Source organism: Salvelinus alpinus, chromosome 10, assembly GCF_045679555.1.
Source record: "Salvelinus alpinus chromosome 10, SLU_Salpinus.1, whole genome shotgun sequence".
NCBI lineage: Eukaryota > Metazoa > Chordata > Actinopteri > Salmoniformes > Salmonidae > Salvelinus > Salvelinus alpinus.
The window spans coordinates 7,425,726-7,438,941 of record NC_092095.1 but is presented as its reverse complement, the minus strand read 5'-3'; the positions used below and the strand labels follow the sequence as shown (position 1 = coordinate 7,438,941).

Here is a 13,216-nt window from a genome sequence, read left to right as displayed (position 1 = left end):
TAGACCACCGCCTGTGTAGACCACCGCCTGTGTGTATAGACCACCGCCTGTATAGACCACCGCCTGTATAGACCACCGCCTGTATAGACTGTATAGACCACCGCCTGTATAGACTGTATAGACCACCGCCTGTATAGACTGTATAGACCACCCCCTGTATAGACTGTATAGACCACCGCCTGTATAGACCACCCCTGTATAGACCACCGCCTGTATAGACTGTATAGACCACCCCCTGTATAGACTGTATAGACCACCGCCTGTATAGACCACCCCTGTATAGACCACCGCCTGTATAGACCACCCCCTGTATAGACTGTATAGACCACCCCCTGTATAGACTGTATAGACCACCGCCTGTATAGACTGTATAGACCACCGCCTGTATAGACTGTATAGACCACCGCCTGTATAGACTGTATAGACCACCGCCTGTATAGACTGTATAGACCACCGCCTGTATAGACCACCGCCTGTATAGACCACCGCCTGTATAGACTGTATAGACCACCGCCTGTATAGACTGTATAGACTACCCCCTGTATAGCCTGTATAGACCACCGCCTGTATAGACCACCGCCTGTATAGACCACCGCCTGTATAGTCCACCGCCTGTATAGACCACCGCCTATATAGACCACCCCCTGTATAGACCACCGCCTGTATAGACCACCGCCTGTATAGACCACCGCCTGTATAGACCACCGCCTGTATAGACTGTATAGACCACCGCCTGTATAGACTGTATAGCCACCGACTGTATAGACCACCGCCTGTATAGACCACTGCCTGTATAGACTGTATAGACCACCGTCTGTATAGACCACCGCCTGTATAGCCTGTATAGGCCACCGCCTGTATAGACCACCCCCTGTATAGCCTGTATAGACCACCGCCTGTATAGACCACCGCCTGTATAGACCACCGCCTGTATAGACCACCGCCTGTATAGACCACCGCCCTTATAGACCACCGCCTGTATAGACCACCGCCTGTATAGACCACCGCCTGTATAGACCACCGCCTGTATAGACCACCGCCTGTATAGACCACCGCCTGTATAGACCACCGCCTGTATAGACCACCGCCTGTATAGACCACCGCCTGTATAGACTGTATAGACCACCGCCTGTATAGCCTGTATAGACCACCGCCTGTATAGTCTGTATAGACCACCGCCTGTATAGTCTGTATAGACCACCGCCTGTATAGACTGTATAGACCACCGCCTGTATAGACCACCGCCTGTATAGACTGTATAGACCACCGCCTGTATAGCCTGTATAGACCACCCCCTGTATAGCCTGTATAGACCACCGCCTGTATAGTCTGTATAGACCACCGCCTGTATAGACTATATAGACCACCGCCTGTATAGCCTGTATAGACCACCGACTGTATAGACCACCGTCTGTATAGACTGTATAGACCACCGCCTGTATAGACCACCGCCTGTATAGACTGTATAGACCACCGCCTGTGTAGACCACCGCCTGTATAGACCACCGCCTGTGTAGACCACCGCCTGTATAGACCACCGCCTGTATAGACCACCCCTGTATAGACTGTGTAGACCACCGACTGTGTAGACCACCGCCTGTGTAGACCACCGCCTGTATAGACCACCCCCTGTATAGACTGTAGACCACCGCCTGTATAGACCACCGCCTGTGTAGACCACCGCCTGTATAGACCACCGCCTGTGTAGACTGTATAGACCACCCCCTGTATAGCCTGTGTAGACCACCGCCTGTGTAGACCACCGCCTGTGTAGACCACCGCCTGTATAGACTGTATAGACCACCCCCTGTATAGACTGTGTAGACCACCGACTGTATAGACCACCGCCTGTGTAGACCACCGCCTGTATAGACCACCGCCTGTGTAGACCACCGCCTGTGTAGACTGTATAGACCACCCCCTGTATAGCCTGTGTAGACCACCGCCTGTGTAGACCACCGCCTGTGTAGACCACCGCCTGTATAGACCACCCCCTGTATAGACTGTATAGACCACCGCCTGTATAGACCACCGCCTGTGTAAACCACCGCCTGTATAGACCACCGCCTGTATAGACCACCGCCTGTATCTCTCACAGCACTAGAATGAGATTCCCTGTCTATGATCTCTCTCTCTCTCTGCTCTGATAGACATGAGCCTGCAACTCTCATCTTCATCGTTGCTCTTCATCGTTTATATCCTGATAGAATCATAGCTGCGGCAAAGGTTGCTGGAGGTCCTGCAATCAGCCCTGATAAACTGGAATAACTGACGAAATGATAGGATTACATCTGTCTGTTCAGAAAGAAATGAAATCATTGAAAATACTGAAGCATGAGTAGACGTGTAGTTTAGCCACAGAGGATCAATAGCTTCTTTTAAAATACATAGACTAGCTGTGGATTGTGTGTCGCCCAATCACAAGGCACGCCTACAATCAGGAAGCGCGATCCAAATCTGTCAGTGAACAGCATGCAGACAAAACAGGCTTTTAGCAAGATTTCAAATGCAAACGCGGGAAAACACGGGTTGGAAAGCAAATGGATGTTTTTTACCTGAGAAGAGAATAGTAATCTTTCTGTAGGCTACCGGCCTATTGAGCAAACGTTCTCGTTTTACAAAGTAACACGAGAGAGAGGTGAGCTTTTTGGCATGGACCGTCAGTGAGTGAGGCGAGCTGCGTTTCATTGGGTGAGTCAGTGAAACTGGACAGACTTTAATTTCCTCCTCATATTGTGCAATAGGTCTCGTCACACCAAGGCCCTGGCGGATTCAACACCAGGTTATTTTTTATTGATCTCAGATTCTCAGTTTGTCAGTGTCTAGGTAGTCTGGCATTTTGATCATTTTTTTTGCAGTATTAAAAGAGATTCTCCTGTTCTTCCGGGTGGCGCAGTGGTCTAGGGCACTGCATCGCAGCGCTAGCTGTGCCACCAGAGACTCTGGGTTCGCGCCCAGGCTCTGTCGCAGCCGGCCGCGACCGGGAGGTCCGTGGGGCGACGCACGGGTTAGGGAGGGTTTGGCCTGTAGGGATATCCTTGTCTCATCGCGCTCCAGCGACTCCTGTGGCGGGCCGGGCGCAGTGCGCGCTAACCAAGGGGGCCGGGTGCACGGTGTTTCCTCCGACACATTGGTGCGGCTGGCTTCCGGGTTGGAGGCACGCTGTGTTAAGAAGCAGTGCGGCTTGGTTGGGTTGTGCTTCGGAGGACGCGTGGTTTTCGACCTTCGTCTCTCCCGAGCCCGTACGGGAGTTGTAGCGATGAGACAAGATAGTAATTACTAACAAAAAGAAATTGCATGAAATGCGTTTTATTAAAGGCAACATTTTTTCCCGTGTGCAACTACTGCAAGTGCCTCTATTCTACTGCAGTATGCAAATTAAATGATATATATGTTGTATTTATGCGCTCAGGTACCTCAGAGCCCCCAGGTCACCTTCGCTCTCGCCTGACTTTTTGTTTCCGATACCTCCCAACTCATAAATGAAGCACTGTGTAAGGTTTTCCTTTTTGATATTTAAAATGAAGACAACATAGCAGCCATTTTAAAAACCCCTTGATTGAAGCTGCCATGGAAGGTCCAGTCATGGCGTAGGCTAATGAAGGGTTTTCAAGTGTTATAGTGAAACGTAATCAGTTCCCGTCACTAGTGTTTGTTCACAGTCTGAATCAATTCCAGTTCAGCTTTTTGGGAAAAGGATCTGAAATGGATTTTAACACAACAATGACGGGGATATGAATGATGCATAAACAGCTGCTGCAATGGACTCACTGTAACAAGGTCTATTCCCTCTCACAGTATTCCTCGTCATATCTCTCAGTAGTATTATACCTGTCTAACCTCTGTCTCTCTCTCTGTCCCTCTCTCCCACTCTCTCTGTCCCTCTCTCCCACTCCCTCTGTCCCTCTCTCTCTCTGTCCCTCTCTCTCTCTGTACCTCTCTCTCTCTGTCCCTCTCTCCCACTCGCTCTGTCCCTCTCGCTCTGTCCCTCTCTCTCTCTGTCCCTCTCTCTCTCTGTCCCTCTCTCTCTCTGTCCCTCTCTCTCTCTGTCCCTCTCTCTCTCTGTCCCTCTCTCCCACTCTCTCTGTCCCTCTCTCCCACTCTCTCTGTCCCTCTCTCTCTCTCTGTCCCTCTCTCTCTCTGTCCCTCTCTCTCTCTGTCCCTCTCTGTCTCTCTCTCTCTCTCTCTCTCTGTCCCTCTCTCCCACTCTCTCTGTCCCTCTCTCCCACTCTCTCTGTCCCTCTCTCTATCCCTCTCTCCCACTCTCTCTGTCTCTCTCTCTGTCCCTCTCTCCCACTCTCTCTGTCCCTCTCTCCCACTCTCTCTCTCTCTCTCTCTCTCTGTCTCTCTCTCCAGATAAACCAGAGAACTATGACGTGTGGTACGAGAGTCGCTTCGAGGACTGTGACAAGGAAGCCTGCCTGTCCTTCTCCAAGGAGTCTCTGTGTAACCGCGTCACCGTGGACCACAACTACTACGCCGTGTGTCAGAACCTGCTGTCGCGTTACGCCACGTGGCGAGGGACCACGGGCGGCCTGCTCCACGACCCCCCCGCCCACATAGCCAAAGACGGCCAACTGGAAGCGCTGTTGGACGAGTGCACCAACCCTAAAAAACGCTTCGGACGCTTCGCTGCCGCCAAGGAGCTGAGGGATTACCTCACCCAGCTAGTCTCCTCCTCCTCCTCCTCCGCCACGGCGAGGTAATGAACAGAGCCTACGCTTGGCGGTAGCCTGCAGCTCGGCCGTGGCTGGTCAGGGTTGGGCTTGGGTTTCACCCCCCTCTGACCTTGTCCCCAGGAACGTTACCCTTGACCCTCCTCGTCTCACTTCAAGTGCAGGAGATCTCCTCCCCAGTGGTCACACGGCAGCAGCAGTGGTTCGGTCCGCTCCTGGTGGAAACCCAACCTGCAAAAGCTTGACAGGATATGATGTTTAAAGGGAACTAGGAAGTCCTTCACTGCTGGTTTATATTATTCCTTCTGACTTTGTTTGGTAGCTGGTGAGAATGAGGTGCCTGGAGCTAGTGGACCAGGAGAAAGGGGATCGACAGACCCCCCCTCACCCCAGAGCAGGACTGCTATCCTGGGGGAGAGCTGAGGGACGACCGCGTGGATAATGTAGCATGTGGTGTCTGACTAAATGACTTCTCTCCCCTCTGTCTGTCCATCAGGACCTCTCTGTCTGTCCATCAGGACCTCTCTGTCTGTCTGTCCACCAGGACCTCTCTGTCTGTCTGTCCACCAGGACCTCTCTGTCTGTCTGTCCACCAGGACCTCTCTGTCTGTCCACCAGGACCTCTGTCTGTCTGTCCACCAGGACCCCTCTGTCTGTCCACCAGGACCTCTGTCTGTCTGTCCACCAGGTCCCCTCTGTCTGTCCACCAGGTCCCCTCTGTCTGTCCACCAGGACCCCTCTGTCTGTCCACCAGGACCTCTGTCTGTCTGTCAACCAGGTCCCCTCTGTCTGTCCATCAGGACCCCTCTGTCTGTCCACCAGGACCCCTCTGTCTGTCCATCAGGACCCCTCTGTCTGTCCACCAGGACCCCTCTGTCTGTCCATCAGGACCCCTCTGTCTGTCCACCAGGACCCCTCTGTCTGTCCACCAGGACCCCTCTGTCTGTCCACCAGGACCTCTCTGTCTGTCTGTCCACCAGGACCTCTCTGTCTGTCTGTCCACCAGGACCCCTCTGTCTGTCTGTCCACCAGGACCTCTCTGTCTGTCTGTCCACCAGGACCTCTCTGTCTGTCTGTCCACCAGGACCTCTGTCTGTCTGTCCACCAGGACCTCTCTGTCTGTCCACCAGGACCCCTCTGTCTGTCTGTCCACCAGGTCCCCTCTGTCTGTCTGTCCACCAGGACCTCTGTCTGTCCACCAGGACCTCTCTGTCTGTCTGTCCACCAGGACCTCTCTGTCTGTCTGTCCACCAGGACCCCTCTGTCTGTCTGTCCAACAGGACCTCTCTGTCTGTCTGTCCAACAGGACCTCTCTGTCTGTCTGTCCAACAAGACCTGTCTGTCCATCAGGACCTCTCTGTCTGTCTGTCCACCAGGACCTCTCTGTCTGTCTGTCCATCAGGACTTCTCTGTCTGTCTGTCCACCAGGACCTCTCTGTCTGTCCATCAGGACTTCTCTGTCTGTCTGTCCACCAGGACCCCTCTGTCTATCCACCAGGACCCCTCTGTCTATCCATCAGGACCTGTCTGTCTGTCCACCAGGACCTCTCTGTCTATCCACCAGGACCTCTCTGTCTGTCCACCAGGACCTCTCTGTCTGTCCACCAGGACCTCTCTGTCTGTCCACCAGGACCAGTCTGTCTGTCCACCAGGACCTCTCTGTCTGTCCACCAGGACCTCTCTGTCTGTCCACCAGGACCTCTCTGTCTGTCCACCAGGACCTCTCTGTCTGTCCACCAGGACCTCTCTGTCTGTCCACCAGGACCTCTCTGTCTGTCCACCAGGACCTCTCTGTCTGTCCACCAGGACCAGTCTGTCTGTCCACCAGGACCAGTCTGTCTGTCCACCAGGACCTCTCTGTCTGTCCACCAGGACCAGTCTGTCTGTCCACCAGGACCAGTCTGTCTGTCCACCAGGACCAGTCTGTCTGTCTGTCCACCAGGACCTCTCTGTCTGTCCACCAGGACCAGTCTGTCTGTCCACCAGGACCAGTCTGTCTGTCTGTCCACCAGGACCTCTCTGTCTGTCCACCAGGACCAGTCTGTCTGTCCACCAGGACCTCTCTGTCTGTCCACCAGGACCAGTCTGTCCACCAGGACTCTTGTGTTTGCTAACATTGAATCTTAACAATATGTTTTTTTCTGACAGCATCTATTGTTCTTATGGTTTGTGGTTGAATGAATCTCAGAACAGGACCGTGTGTCAGACGGCTGAAGGGAAGGTACCTCGACTCTCCTATAGTCACACAGTTAGTCCGGCAGAGACCTGGGCACAGTACAGCAGGTCAACAGAGGGGGGTGAAAAATAGAAATACTTGGTTGCTATTAAAGTCTTATTTGCTGCTAATCAATCACTCGATTTCCAGTTATCCTGGAGTCAGGAAATCAACGTTTGGGAGAGGGGGGGTTGAGAGAGGGGGGGGGGGGGTTGAGAGAGAGGGGGGGTGGGTTGAGAGAGAGGGGGGGGGGGTGGGTTGAGAGAGAGAGGGGGGTGGGTTGAGAGAGGGGGGGGTGGGTTGAGAGAGAGGGGGGGGGTTGAGAGGGGGGGGGGGGTTGAGAGAGAGGGGGGTGGGTTGAGAGAGAGAGAGCGTGGGTTGAGAGGTGGGGGCGCTGTGTGGGGCGAGTTGTCTGTTCCTCCCTGTCTGTTCTGACCCTGTAGGAAACCTCCCTGTCTGTTCTGACCCTGTAGGAAACCTCCCTGTCTGTTCTGACCCTGTAGGAAACCTCCCTGTCTGTTCTGACCCTGTAGGAAACCTCCCTGTCTGTTCTGACCCTGTAGGAAACCTCCCTGTCTGTTCTGACCCTGTAGGAAACCTCCCTGTCTGTCCTGACCCTGTAGGAAACCTCCCTGTCTGTCCTGACCCTGTAGGAAACCTCCCTGTCTGTCCTGACCCTGTAGGAAACCTCCCTGTCTGTTCTGACCCTGTAGGAAACCTCCCTGTCTGTTCTGACCCTGTAGGAAACCTCCCTGTCTGTTCTGACCCTGTAGGAAACCTCCCTGTCTGTTCTGACCCTGTAGGAAACCTCCCTGTCTGTTCTGACCCTGTAGGAAACTGAAATGGAACTAAGCCCAGGGTCAGGGTTAACCAAGCTGAAATGGAACTAAGCCCAGGGTCAGGGTTAACCAAGCTGAAATGGAACTAAGCCCAGGGTCAGGGTTAACCAAGCTGAAATGGAACTAAGCCCAGGGTCAGGGTTAACCCAGCTGAAATGGAACTAAGCCCAGGGTCAGGGTTAACCCAGCTGAAATGGAACTAAGCCCGGGGTCAGGGTTAACCAAGCTGAAATAGGGGCCCGTGTTTGAATAGTTAAAAAATGAAATGCATCCTGAATTCCTTCCTTGGTGTAAACTCTGATCTGACATCGGTTAAGGTGAAAGACATTTAGTGGAATCACAGGAAGGAAGGATTAATGCATTTTCAAAGTATTCAACATACTGTGTCCCAACACTTCCGAATAGACTCCTCTCCTTGTGTCCTTTCCTTCACTACCAGTCACTATCACTGTTGTTGTATAATATATAGGAGGTTAGAGAACTGGGTAGAGGGACATCATTAGATGTCTTTCACCTATCAGGGTCTTTCAGATGAGTGGTGTTGTGTGGGTAAAGGAACGTGGACAGGAAGTGATTTGGAAGAATTGCGGTACCATTGCGGTACCGACAGAGTCTGGAATTGGCTATAATTGATGAATGGCTTTTTAGTGTCTCTAGTTTTTCTAATTTGTTCTCTAATCTCCTCTACAGTTCCACTGTCTGTCCTGTTTGAAAAGGGAAATGCTGTTTCTGTCTTAACTGTTCTGTTTTTGGGCTTGTTTTTGCTCTACTTCCTCGACAGCCCTGATTTGACTCCTCACACGTTGTAATTTCACATCTCTTGAGTTTTGTGTTCAATATTAAACGTTGCCTCTTCACTACTCAACGTACACTTTGAAGCCGTCAACCTTTAAACGGTCTATAGTACTAAACTCCAGCAAATGTTATGGGAGATCAAAGTTAGCCGAGCCGATTCAGAGATCGGCTTCTACAGGTCCCCGGGCAGGTTAATGACATCTGTCTGTCTGGTAAAGCAATAAAGACGATTCTGGCTGATTAATGGATGGGATTATTATTATTATATTATAGTTATGATTTAGAATCTCCTTGCTCACGTCTGAAATGGTACCCTATTCCCTATATAGTGCACTACTTTAGACCAGAGCCCTATGGCACCCTATTCCCTATATAGTGCACTACTTTAGACCACATGGCTGTGCACTAAATAGGGAATAGGGTGCGATTCCCGAACTCAACCCCTTGTTTTGTTGTCATCGGGAATGTTTCCTGTTTCCTGTTTCCCCCCGGGGCCTGGAGGATTCTAATTGGTTCATTCAGTAGTTTGGAGGAGGGATTTGTATGTGCATAAATAACTGTCCGCTTTTGTACTGTAATTTTTTCATTTGAGTATTATATCAGCAGTGTCTGATTTTCCTGTGCCTTTCATTCAAAAGTTGTATTTACAACTTTTTAGTGGGTTTAAATATTAAAATCTATATATATATACTTACCTGATGTGGTGTTGAAGTTTGTGTCAGTCCAGTACCTACTCATGTTGTCACTACAGGTGCTTTGTGTTTTTGACTGCAGGTTATTGGCCTTTATAACATTTCAAAACATATTTATTTTCTTCTGTCGCTCTGGGGGGCCTGACTGACACTCTGGGGGGCCTGACTGTCTCTCTGGGGCTCCTGACTGTCGCTCTGGGGGGCCAGACTGTCTCTCTGGGGCTCCTGACTGTCTCTCTGGGGCTCCTGACTGTCTCTCTGGGGCTCCTGACTGTCGCTCTGGGGGGCCTGACTGTCGCTCTGGGGGGCCTGACTGTCGCTCTGGGGGGCCAGACTGTCGCTCTGGGGGGCCAGACTGTCGCTCTGGGGGGCCAGACTGTCGCTCTGGGGGGCCAGACTGTTGCTCTGGGGGGTCAGACTGTCGCTCTGGGGGGCCAGACTGTCGCTCTGGGGGGCCAGACTGTCGCTCTGGGGGGCCAGACTGTCGCTCTGGGGGGCCAGACTGTCGCTCTGGGGGGCCAGACTGTCGCTCTGTTTTCTGCCTCTGGGTCTGTAGTGTGTCTGTGAGTTTTGCACTAAGGCCTGAGTACTTGCTCTCTAACCAGAGGATACAGAGCATTCGGAAAGTATTCAGACCCCTTGACTTTTTCCACTTTTTGTTACATTACAGCCTTTTCTAAAATGGATATAAAAAAATGACAACACAGAAAACCCCATAATGACAAAGCAAAAACTGGTTTATAGAAATGTTGGCAAATTTATTACAAATAAAAAAAGAAATATCACATTTACATAACTATTCAGACCCTTTACTCAGTACTTTGTTGAAGCACCTTTGTCAGCGATTACAGCCTTGAGTCTTCTTGGGTATGATGCTACAAGCTTGGCACACCTGTATTTGGGGAGTTTCTCTCATTCTTCTCTGCAGATCCACTCAAGCTCTGTCAGGTTGTCGCTGCACAGCTATTTTCAGGTCTCTCCAGAGATGTTCAATCGGATTCAAGTCCGGGCTCTGGCTGGACCACTCAAGGACATTGAGAATTGTTCTGAAGCCACTCCTGCGTTGTCTTGGCTGTGTGCTTAGGGTTGTTGTCCTGTTGGAAGGTGAACCTTCGCCCCCAGTCTGAGGTCCTGAGTGCTCTGGAGCAGGTTTTCATCAAGGATCTCTTTGTACTTTTCTCTGTTCATCTTTCCTTTGATCCTGATTAGCCTCCCAGTCTCTGCCACTGAAAAACATCCCCACAGCATGATGCTGCCACCACCATGCTTCACCGTAGGGATGGTGCCAGGTTTCCTCCAGACGAGATCCTTGGCATTCAGGCCAAAGAGTTCAATCTTGGTTTCATCAGACCAGAGAATCGTGTTTCTCATGGTCTGAGTTCTTTAGATGCCTTTTGGCAAACTCCAAGCGGGCTGTCATGTGCCTTTTACTAAGGAGTGGCTTCTGTCTGCCCACTCTACCATAAAGGCCTGATTGGTGGAGTGCTGCAGAGATGGTTGTCCTTCTGGAAGGTTCTCCCTTCTCCACAGAGGAACACTCGAGCTCTGTCAGAGACCATCAGGTTCTTGGTCACCACCCCAAACTTCTTCCATCTAAGAATGATGGAGGCCACTGTGTTCTTGGGGACCTTCAATGCTGCAGAAATGTTTTGGTACCCTTCCCCAGATCTGTGCCTCGACACAATCCTGTCTCGGAGCTCTACAGACAATTCCTTCAACCTCATGGCCTGGTTTTTGCTCTGACGTGCACTGTCAACTGTGGGACCGTAATATAGACAGGTGTGCGCCTTTCCAAATCATGTCCAATCAACTGAATTTACCACAGGTGGACTCCAATCAAGTTGTAGAAACACCTCAAGGATGATCAATGGAAACAGGATGCACCTGAGCTCAATTTACAGTCTCATAGCGAAGGGTCTGAATACTTATGTAAATAATGTATTTCTGTTATTAGGTTTTTTAATAAATTAGCAAACATTTCTTAAAACCTGTTTTCGCTTTGTCTTTATGGGTTATTGTGTTTAGATTGACGAGGGAAAAATGACAATTTTATCCATTTTAGAATAAGGGTGTAACGTAACAAAATGAGGAAAAAGTCAAGGGGTTGGAATACTTTCCCGAATTGTGACGACCCTCCCACTCTGTGACGACCCTCCCACTCTGTCTGCCGTATTCTCTCTCTTTGCTCTCGTTTCCTTATTAGGACGTCGGTGGGCGGAGCCGGGAGGGTCGTCAGCGACATGGGACACACCTGGGCCCGGGTGTGTCCCGGGATAAATAGACCTCTTCCCCATTCATGGAGGAGACTCTCCATGCAGACACATTTATAGATTTCGTTGTGGTATTTTTGAGGCTGTTTGTTTGCTTTGGCACATTTCAACACCCCTCATTATCACATTTATACACGCAAACACTCACTTACACCACTGATTACACACATTGTTAATTGTATTTAGTTGACTTTATTTAATACATTGTGTTATTCCTAGTCTCCACGTTGTCTCCCTTTTTGTCAGAACTTCGAGCCGGTTCGTGACAGAATGCACCGTAGCTGTCTAACCAGAGGATAGCTCTCTCCCTTTTGTGAACCCAGCTGAGGCCAACAGACCCACAGTAGTTTAAATTGGTCCTGCCAGGTCTGAGACTTATGAGCACCTATGACCCAAATGAGAGCCCAGATGGAGCTGAGTTATGCAAATATTGAGTTGTCCAATGGAGAAAAAAATGTGTCTACAAGTAAATAATCAGTCAGCCACACTGAGTAATAAATAAATCCCACAATCCCCCAGTAGCAGAGTAGTTGACGTATTCAGTTGGTCAGCTTGTTGCATACAGATGAGGAAGTGACACACGGAGAGAAACCAAGTCATTGTACAACATTCTGAATACAATCGTTGGGGGAACACACACACACAAGCTGTTTTAATGGCCTGCGCTTAGACGAGGAGCATCGCAGTACCTACGGTGGGAATGCCTGTTGCGCTCTCCAATGGCGTTGAATGCATAGCGGAGAGATGGGAGCTAAATGAAACACGGGTCAGGTGTACAGTAACAGCTAGACCTACATTACATTCACAGTACATGTTTGGCTGAGTGACAGTCAGTAATAGGTTGCAGCAACAACCTAATGTTGATTGTTTGTGATCTAGCTAATGATTAGCCCAATGGGTTACATGCAGATGAGCTGGGGTGGAGCTAACTACTGCTCCAGCCAATTAAAAGCTGTGTGTTATGTATTTAACTCTCTTCTTCTCTCTGTTCATCTCATCCTACTCTTCTTCTTCTCTCTGTATTTCTCCAGGCTTTCTTTGACACCCAGAATAACATTGTCGTGGGGTGTGTTAAGTATTTAGCTACATGGGGTGTATTAGGTATTTAGCTACATGGGGTGTGTTAGGTATTTAGCTACATGGGGTGTGTTAGGTATTTAGCTCCATGGGGTGTATTAGGTATTTAGCTACATGGGGTGTGTTAAGTATTTAGCTACATGGGGTGTGTTAAGTATTTAGCTACATGGGGTGTGTTAAGTATTTAGCTACATGGGATGTGTTAGGTATTTAGCTACATGGGGTGTATTAGGTATTTAGCTACATGGGGTGCGTTAGGTATTTAGCTACATGGGGTGCGTTAGGTATTTAGCTACATGGGGTGCGTTAGGTATTTAGCTACATGGGGTGCGTTAGGTATTTAGCTACATGGGGTGCGTTAAGTATTTAGCTACATGGGGTGTGTTAAGTATTTAGCTACATGGGGTGCGTTAAGTATTTAGCTACATGGGGTGCGTTAGGTATTTAGCTACATGGGGTGTGTTAGGTATTTAGCTACATGGGGTGCGTTAGGTATTTAGCTACATGGGGTGTGTTAGGTATTTAGCTACATGGGGTGTGTTAGGTATTTAGCTACATGGGGTGCGGGTGGTTTTTCAGCAGGGCTGGCGCCTGACCGAATCAGTTGGATGGGCACGTTTTTTTTTTTATGTGTGTGTTATATTAGAGACAA

At 50.1% G+C, this 13,216-nt stretch overlaps 1 protein-coding gene across 2 annotated transcripts in view; it reads left to right on the top strand.

The window, feature by feature from the left end:
* Positions 1 to 5,663, top strand: part of LOC139531473 (divergent protein kinase domain 2A) — a 106,701-nt gene extending 101,038 nt beyond the window's left edge. For both annotated transcript variants that reach the window (XM_071327951.1, XM_071327950.1), the window contains exon 4: positions 4,357 to 5,663. In XM_071327951.1, the coding sequence (XP_071184052.1) occupies positions 4,357 to 4,706 (350 nt within the window). In that variant the 3' untranslated portion in view covers positions 4,707 to 5,663. The remainder of the gene's footprint in view (positions 1 to 4,356) is intronic.
* Positions 5,664 to 13,216: the final 7,553 nt, after the last annotated feature.